Below are 10,000 nucleotides of genomic sequence, written 5' to 3' on the forward strand. Positions count from 1 at the left end.
AGTCCCGAGGGCCCAGAGTTAGGAAGATCTGAGTTCAAGTCCAGCTCAGATACTTCCTAGCTGTGTGACCCTGGGCAAGTCACTTCACCTGCCTGCCTCCGTTTCCTTATCTGTAAAATGAGCTGGAGACAGAAAAGGCAAATCATCCAAATGGGGTCACAAAGACTCAGACATGACTGAATGACTAAACAACTCCTCAAAATACCCATTCTTCTATCCACTGACCAGTGCCCATGTTGTGTTTGCACAGCAGAAAGCAAGTTATCTTCTTGACTATAATTTCAGCACTCTCTCCTATATCCCCTGAAAAAAAATACACTATACAAGTGGAGAGGAAGCACGGGCAGAATGCTGAATCTGGAGTTGGGAAGGTCTGGATGCAAATCTCACCTTAGAGAGTTAGTAGCTATATGATCTTGGACAAACTACAGCTTGTCTTAAGCACAATCTGCTCATCTATAAAATGAGGGGGTTGGGGTTTGATGATCTTTAAGTGGCTCCCAGCTCTCAATCTAGGATCCAAGGGCCCACCATTTGCCTCTCTCTCACTCTTGTCCACTACACAAGCACCACTGCAGTCATGGGGATCCACGCTGACTTTCCATGATGCTTGGTGCACAGGAGGTACTTAATTAAAGCTTTGACTGAAATCTACAAATTGCTTTATATTTTAACTTAATACACGAATGAGTAGGTGAATATTAAGGTTGTTCTAAATTCATCCCAAGTCAGCTTATTTCTCCTCAGAAGAGAATGAAAGAAAGATATCTTAAAAATAAAATGAAAAGTGCTGATGGTGGGGCACTTAGGTGGTGGAGGGCGTCAGGGCCTGGCACTCTTAGTGACCTCAAGTCCAGTCCCAGATATTTACCATCTTTGTGACCCTGAACAAGACACTTTTTTGGACCTCAGTTTCCTCATCTGTAACATGACCTGGAGAAGGAAATGGCAAACCACTTCAGTATTTTGGGGGTCCTGAAGGGAAGGACATGACTGGAAACACTGGACAGAAATGCCAGGATGAAGCTCTGAAGGACAATGGAAGGAGAAAAGCTTTGGGGAGGAAGATGCTCCCATATGTGGGGCATTCCCACTCATCTAGTTGCTTCACTATATTCTTCAGGAATTAGCGACTCTGTGTCAAACACTGATTGGAGAATGTGCTTTGTATCTTTCTTGAATGTGATTCAGATCCAGGCAGCAGTGCCTGGCACTTGATGAGACTGTAATTGGGCATGACGGTGGCACTTTTCAGTGACTTCCTTGTCCTCGTTAATAAATCACTATTGTCAATTTTTAGAAAATTAGGTCAACTCCGTTCTTTCCAGCCTCATTTTTATTTAAATCCACAAGATTTATGATGTTCCCTGGCCATATTCTCCTTTCCATTATCTCCAAGACTCAACTTTTTGAATGTGAATGTAGGACAGAGCTGGGGGCTCGGTCAGTATTTGAGTCGGTTGGGCCTCAGTGACCACGGAAAGTGCGTTTTTTACACTTTTAGATTCAGTCTGGAGTCCTGGGCCATGATGTGTCTCCATGAAACCAAATCTTTGAAAAAATCAGCCAAATGCGGGATATTTGATTCACACAGCACCAAAGTACAGATATTTGGAAATGCTCAGAAAATTGCTGCAATTTTGCTACTTTTCATCTGGTAGCACAGTGTCCTCAGCTGTTCACCCACAGCCACATATCTAGCTTGGTTCTTCCCATCAAAGGATAAGAGAAAATCATTACAAACTCTTGATTGGTTTGGGGATGTGACAGGAGCCGTAGGATACGGACGCTGCACAATAGCCAAAATCTCTACTTAAGTGATTAGTTTCTAGTGGGACATTCTCCCACTCTCCACCAAAATTTTTAAGGACCTCAACTAGAATAATATAAATCCCAGCTAAAGGGAACTTTAAAGATCATCCTGTCCAACCCTAGTTTTATAGGTGGGGAAACAGACCCAGACAAGGGAAGTCACTTGTACAAAGCCACCCAGGGAACCAGTGGCAAAGACAGCAAGAACTTGGGTCTCCTGAGATTCTCAGTGAATTATTCTTTTCCCTAGGATACATACCATTTGCCTTTTCACCTCCATTTGAGGATGCCACAAGTACATAAAAGCCAAAAAGCTTTTCTGATCACTGTTTGAGCATGCATGTATGCGTGCCCGGCCCTGCCAATGAATCCAAGCTTGGGCATCAACAGCTTTAGCAAAAGCCAAAGCCTCCCTCTGCATCCCTTTAAAGCCTTTGCAGACATTCACATGTCTACAAACAAGCTATAAATAAATGCCTTCCTCCCTCCAGTGCCCTTGAAGATCCACTCTCTGTTCTCATATTAGGTTTTATAGAAATCACATATTATAGCCAGTGGTATGAAGGCAACAGCTGACACAGTCATCCCTGCCAATTCACAATCTTAGAGTCAGTAACCCCCAGTCATATTTGGCATGCACAACCTGGGACTGATGGGCAATGCCAGCCTGGGCTCTGGTCCTGGAGTACAGCTGGGCAGGGCTCAGCACTGGCTCAGGAGGCCAATGACCAGACTGACTCTAAGGTCACTAACTAGCTGGGTAGCTTTAGACAAGTCCTTTGCCATTTCTGAGCCTCTTCCTACATCTATAAAATAAAGGGGTTGTCACGTCACTAGGATTTAATTCTCACTCAGGCACCAGCCTTTTTACCTCTGGGGGACTCAGTTTCCCTTTCTGTAAGATGCATATAGTGATACCTGCACTATCTACCTCACCAGGTTGAGAGAAAAATGTTTCCTAAGCTTTAATGATGATATTTATCTCTCCCTATCTCTTCTCTCTCCTCCTTCCTTCCCTCCCTGCCCTTTTCTCTTGCCATCTTTTTAACTTACCATCTCTTACCATCTTTTATTGCCTGTCACCTGTCCATACTTGGGTCTATATATTCCCAATTAGATCACAAGTTTCTTAAGGTCAGGTTATGTGTCTTACTTTTTTTTTGGTAGGCCTCAGTGCCAAACACAACCACTCAGCAGATACTTGTGAATGATTGTTTTCATTCACCAGACTTTTAATTCTTACGATATTACATTAGTTACAGAGGGTTCAGTGCTATTCATGGACTTACAGATGAAATAATGCATTTAAGAGGTTTTACAAACAATAAAATTTTATGCAAATATAAGTTAACTTTTAAAAAATTATTATTTTCTTTTTAGAAGGTAGTATAGTTCTTTACTTTCAAGGGAGTGGGGGAAAAGACAATGCAATGGCTATATACTCTTATAATTGAAAGTCCTTTCAACTCATTTCTCCTCAGTAGCTTTGTAATCACAGTCTCAGAGTTGAAGCATCCCTTAGGGCTTATCTAGTCCTAACCTGTACCTGAACAATAATTTCCCTTACAACAAAATGGCCAAAAAAATGATCATGTGGTCATTGGAACTGGAACAGCTCCAATAAGGGCAAGCCCTTTCCCTCCCAAGACAATTCATTCCATTCTTGAAGGTCTAATTTTTTTTGGAAGTTAGCTTAAATCTGCCTCTTTGTAGCTTCCCCCTCCATTGCCCTGGTGTGTGTGTGTGTGTGTGTGTGTGTGTGTGTCTGTCTGTCTCTCTCGTCCCTCTCCCTCTCCCTCTCCCTCTCCCTCTCCCTCTCCTCTCCCTCTCCTTCTCCCTTTCCCTCTCCCTCTCCCTCTCCCTCTCCCCCCCCCTCTCTCTCTCTCTCTCTCTGCTCTCTCTCTGCTCTCTCTCTCTCTCTGTCTCTCTCTCTCTGTCTCTGTCTCTGTCTCTCTCTCTCTCTCTGTCTCTCTCTCTCTCTCTGCTCTCTCTCTCTCTCTCTCTCTCTCTCTCTCTCTCTCTCTCTCTCTCTCTCTCTCTCTCTCTCTCTCTCTCTCTGTCTCTTTATCTCTCTCTCTCTCTCTCTCTCTCTCTCTCTCTTTAAAGCAGAGCAAGCTTTGTCCCTCTCTTCTAAGTACTGGCCCTTCTGTCTTCCTAAGCCTTCTCTAGACTAAATAAACCTAACTACCTTCAACCGATCCTTACAAGACATATACTTGGGAACCTTTACTTCTTGGTCACCCACTTCTGAATATTCTTCAGCTATACTAGAACATGATGGAAAAGAACTCAACACATATTGCATACGGAGGCTGATAGGGCTTAGTCTATGGTGGGACTATTACCTTCACCATTTTAGATACTATGCCTTTTTAAATGCAGAATAATATTACATTAGTTACAGAGGGTTCAGTGCTATTCATGCACTTACAGATGAAATAATGTATTTGAGTTTTATAAACATATAAACATAACAAATGTCAATTTTGTGCAAATCTAAGTTATTATTGTTTTTTTAAATTATTATTCTCTCCTTAGAAGGTGTAATTCTTTACTTTTTTCTTTTTTTCCCCTGAGGCTGGGGTTAAGTGACTTGCCCAGAGTCACACAGCTAGGAAGTGTTAAGTGTCTGAGACCAGATTTGAACGTGGGTCCTCCTGAATTCAGGGCTGGTGCTCTATCCACTGCGCCACCTAGCTGCCCCCTATTCTTTACTTTCAAGGGAGTGGGGAAAAGACAGATGTCAGGACAATTCCCACTCCAGAGCTCAAGTTCAATTTCTTTCTAGAAAGGGGTTTTTGTAGTACCCAGGGCCTCCAACTCTTTTTTCATTCTCCCATTAATAGGCAAATATGGAAAAGATCATGGGTCAAGACAGTGTCCAAGAACCCCGTGGGCAGCTTGCCGGTACAATAATGGCTAGATGTGATCATTCCTGTCCAGCTCAAAGGGATGTCAAATGGCCTGAATTTCAACCCAATCTAGACCTCCATCCATGGCCTATAGGTGGCACTCTGATACCATTGGCTAGGAACTGTTGGTATAACTGTCTTGAGTCCTGTCCTTAGAACTGCAGTTTTAAGTCACTGGGACTGTTGTGGGTCCTGCGTTTACAGATAAGAACCACATCCACCACTTTGGGGGAACTGGCCTAGGAGGGCCCCCTGGCTCCCGTTCCCAGTTCTGCTAGCTTCATTTGTAGATGGACATCTTGGGTGGTCAGTGCTTCCACACCGGGGCCCAGCTTTTGAGGGATTAAGGTTGAGGAAGAAGTAGAGGAGCCTGAAGATCACTGGGAGAAGTACAAAGCCAAGTAGGCAGTTTGGGGCAGCTTTATTGCCAAAAATAATGTATATTTTTTCCATTGTATAGGAGTATTCAGAATCATAGCCAAATTGCTGGTCAAAATTTCAGAGAATCATAAATATTAGACCTGAGAAGGGCATTAATAATCATCTAATTCATCTTACTTATGCTAAAATAGAACTTCTCAAACTTTTTGGTTTCAAGGTGCCCTTTATACTCTTCAAAAATCATTGAGAATTCCAAAGAGCTTTTATGTGGGTCACATCTATTCATATTTATATTAGAAATTATTATTATTATAAAGTAGTTTTCACCTTGTGGATCTCATGAAAGGGCTTCCAGGATTCCCAAGGGTTACAGGCCACACTTTTAGAAACATTAGAGGCAGTTAAGGTGTACAGAGAATAGAGGAGTACTGGACCTAAAATCGACAAGATGAGTTCAAATAGGGTCATGCACGCGTATCCCTTCCTTTTATTCTGCCTTGTGTCTAGACTTTAGGCTTTCCAAAACTACATAGGGCTTCTCACTTATTCAATTTGCCTCTTCTTTCTTCCAGAGACATAGTTCTATATATCTGGGGAGGCAATGTGATATCCTGGAAAGGGCATTGGGGCTGGACACCTGTATTCTAGGACCTTTTCTGTCAATGACTTATGTGACTTTGAGGAAGCCATTTAATTCTTTATGTTCTATTTTCCTTAATTTCTTTTGGGAAAAAGGTTTTATTGAAGCTTTTTGTTTTTTATATTAGTTATTTCCACATATATATATATTCCCCCATTGTTATTCAATAAATACTGATTAAACTCCTATTAAATACCAAGCACTATCCTTGGTGCTGGGGGATAGAAATACAATGAATAAAAAAATCCCTCTTTGAAAACCCCAAGCCTTCCTTCAAAAAAGGAAAAATAGCCGAGCAAATTCCATATACCACGCCTTCATAGATTTCAAGATAAATTTCATTTAATAGTATTAGTGGAATTATATTACAGAAGAAACTAGGTGATATACTGAATAGAATTCTGGACTTGAAGTCAAGGAGACTCAAGTTCAAATCTTGCCACAAATGTTTACTAGCTGTGGGACCCTGGGCAAGTCAATTCATCTCTTTCCGCTTCATTTCTTCATCTGTAAAATGGGGATCCTAATAACGCCCACCTTCCAGGGTTTAGATGATATTTGTAAAGTGCTATATAAATGCTAGTTACCACCACCATCATTATCACACTCTACTTCCTCAAAGAGTTGTAATAAAGATCAAGTCATTCTCCTCAAGACACCATCAATGATTTTTGAAGAGAATAAAGGAGACGTTGAAACCAAAAAGTTGGAGAACTTCTACTTTAACATAAGAAAGATGAATTAGGCCATTATTAATACCCTTCTCAGTTCTAACATTCTGTGAATCATATTGTGTACATATCATATTATACACAATCATATTATGCAACATATTGTGTCCCAGGAGCTAGGGAAGTATACTAGGGAGGTATAAAGAGTTGTAAAATAGTATTAATAATAATAATACTGAGAGCTACCATTTTTTGTAGCTCGTACCTTCAGAGTGAGACTTCACAACATCACTGATGAACGGTCCATACAGCCTGCACTTGGAAACTTTTACTGACTTACCATCTTCTAATATTCCCATCTACCTCACTAACTATTAGGGCATCTTCTTTTTAAAAATATTTTCCCAATTTGTTACTTCCCTTCTAATCTTGTTTGCATTAGTATTATTTGTACAGAAACTTTTTAGTTTGATGTAATCAAAATCTTCTATTTTGTGATCAATAATGATCTCTAGTTCTCCTCTGGTCATAAATTCCTTCCTCCTCCACAAGTCTGAGAGGTAGATTATCCTCTGTTCCTCTAATCTATTTATTATCTCCCTCTTTATGCCTAAATCATGGACCCATTTTGATCTTATCTTGGTATATGGTGTTAAGTGTGGATCCATATCTAATTTCTGTAGGGCATCTTCTTTACATCAAGCCTCAATTTACCTCTCTGCAACTTCTACCCATTGTTCCTACAGTAGTTCTTTCCCCTCAAGCTAAGGAAAACATGTCTAATCCCTCTTCTTTAGTTCTTCCTCCTTTTTGGAGGCACATGGGATAGAATACTGGATTTGGAGTCAGGAAGGCCTATGATTCACTTCTTGATTTTAACTCCTTCTCACTTAGCACATCATAAACCTCTCCAAACCTTAGCTTCCTCATCAGTAAATTGCAATATGTCTCCCAATTAATCAATAATAGATCAATAGACATTTAAAGCTTAGATGAGAAAAAATACTTTGCAAACCTTAAAGTACTTTATAAATGTCAGTTATTGCTGTTCCTTTTTCTTATTGACTGAATAATTTCTTTCTCATTGAACTCTATTTAGAGGGTGGGGGATAAAGACAAGGACATGAAATGTGAATGTCTTGGTTTTGTGCATTCTCAGTATTCCTGATTAAGGATTAGGTGGGTGAAGCTGGGATGAGTAGAGATGAAACCATTGTTTTGGAGTGATTTGTGGAGAGATTTAGCATGGAAACTTGTGGGTTGGATGAAAGTCATTCATTGGGGATGGGCAGTAAGTAAGGAGAACATGGTGGGGGAGTGAGAAGTATGTTCTGGATAGGGAAGAGGAGGACAATGAGGACGGTCACTCTGGTAGTACCTTATAGCCATAAGGACAGGAACAGCGATACAGCTCTGCCGGATCTGTGCTGCATGTCCCGTTGTTCTTGCATGGACTGGAGAGGCAGGGATTACACTTGGCTGCGATGCTGATGTCCACTGCACCTGCAAAGCCAAAGTCACAGAGTCTTCAGTTCCCAAGGATTTCACCCAATTATCTCTGTCTACTTTATGGCTCCACTGGCAGTCTCTGCCCTGTTTTACTGTCTCTCCACATCTCTTTCAGACAACTTCCAGTCCCAGTTTTAGTCTGCTTTTATTTGGGAAGAACAGTCCTCCCCAGGAAAGTTTCCATTAATTTAACTGCTGCTTGATGATGAAACAATCACAGTGGGAAATCATTCAAAACACTTCTGCAGTCAAATCAATTACTATAATTAGTCTGATCTGATTTCTGTGCTAATCTGCAAACAATACACTGTAATTAGAAACACTCTGTGCATCTTTTCATATTGCAGGAAGTCCTGTGCCTGGACTCCATCTGCTCCCCCCATACTGGCTCCTGATTTGCCCCACCTTGGACCTCCCAGACTCTGCTCCTGCCACTCCCCCACTCTCATGCCATTAGTCTTCCCCAGACTGTGGTAGGCAAAGTTAGTTGATGGTGGAAGGCAGTCAGAGGGAGGGACTATAGTGTGGACTCCACAAGCCATGACAGCTTTGGTGGACTTCACCCTGCATGATCCAGGTTCTGAATGGTTCTCAAGGAAGTGACCTTGGAGACCAAGAGACCTTGTTCAATCCCTTTATTCTACAGATTCACAAACTCTGGCTGAAATAAGTTTAAGTAACTTAGTGGACAGAATGCAAGGTCTGGACTCAGGAAGATTCATCTTGTCGAGTTCAAATCTGGCTTCAGACACTAGCTGTGTGACCCTGGGCAAGTCACTTAATCCTGTTTATCTTAGTCCCTTTATCTGTAAAATAATCTGGTGAAGAAAATGCCAACTACTCCAGTAAATCTTCCAAGAAAAGCACAAATGAGGTCAGGAACAGTCACACACAAGTAAAATGACTGAACAACAACAAAAACTTAATGATTCCAAATCTACCTCTCTATTGCATGACAGCAGGCACTGAGGGCCAAATCCAAGTTATCTTTTGTTTTTGCATGTTCAAGGAGCTAAGAATAATTTTTACTCTTTTAGATAAAGATATTTAAGAATCTAAAAATCATTGATTTCTAGCACTGTCCAAAAAATAGGCAGAGGGCTATTTGGCCCTTCTCACCTCTGCACTGCACAATGATCTCTCTTAATGAAGGCAACATATTATGGAAGAAGGTATTATGATGATGATCTGCAGATAAGAGGTATCATTTAGTGTAAGACACCTTTAGACCATTTTAGAGTTAAATAAATTATCTTAATTCATTTAACATCAATTCTTTGATGGCGAGGTAGTGTTGCATATGGAATACTGCTCTTAATTCAGAATGACCTTAGTTTGAATTCTGACTTAGATATTAGCTATGTGACAACTCAATCTCCTTTTGCCTCAGTTTCCTCACTGGTAGGATGAAGACGAAAATAATAGCACCTACCTCACAGAGCGGCTGTGAGGATCCATGATTTGACATATGTAACCCATTTAGCAAACCTTAAAATGCCATATAAATGTTACTTCTTTTTATTATTATTAATTAGGGGCAAGGCAGGAGAGGAGGCTACTAAGAAGGGCATAGAACCTGGGCTGGGATCAGGCCTAATGCTTGTCTGACATTCTCAAGTAAAGACGTGACTGGCAAACCTGATTCCAAGGTCGGGATCAATGGCTCTTTTCTGCCTCTCTATGACTCCTTAATTCCAGCTAGTCTCTGTGGTTCTGGGCCTCTCAGGCTCCAGGTGCAGATAGAGGAATGAAAAATGAGCTTTCTATAAAATAAAAATCAATATAACTTTTCCAAACTTCAGCGGGGTCAGGGTCACTGGGTGAGTCTCCTCCTTCCTTGGTCTGAATGGAGGCCTCCTGAATCCCAATGCACTGTATTGACAACAAAGCATCTTTCCCTCTATTTCAGTTAAAACAAATTATAGGGAAAAGGGCAATGTAAAATTCTCCTTGAAAAGATGAGTGGCGAGTCTGGCTGTCATCTCAGCCCCACTGGGGACACCGGAGACAGGCATGCAAGGACATGGATAGATCAGGGGATTTCTTCCTCTTGGAGGGGAAAAACTATCATTTTG

The 10,000-nt window shown here is 41.2% G+C and overlaps 1 protein-coding gene across 1 annotated transcript in view; it reads right to left on the reverse strand.

The window, feature by feature from the left end:
* Positions 1–10,000, reverse strand: part of SLIT3 (slit guidance ligand 3) — a 772,880-nt gene that overhangs the window by 48,691 nt on the left and 714,189 nt on the right. The window contains 1 exon segment of the mRNA XM_074292023.1: positions 7,795–7,919. Within this exon segment, the coding sequence (XP_074148124.1) occupies positions 7,795–7,919 (125 nt within the window).

This window comes from Sminthopsis crassicaudata, chromosome 2 (assembly GCF_048593235.1).
Source record: "Sminthopsis crassicaudata isolate SCR6 chromosome 2, ASM4859323v1, whole genome shotgun sequence".
NCBI classification, from domain to species: domain Eukaryota; kingdom Metazoa; phylum Chordata; class Mammalia; order Dasyuromorphia; family Dasyuridae; genus Sminthopsis; species Sminthopsis crassicaudata.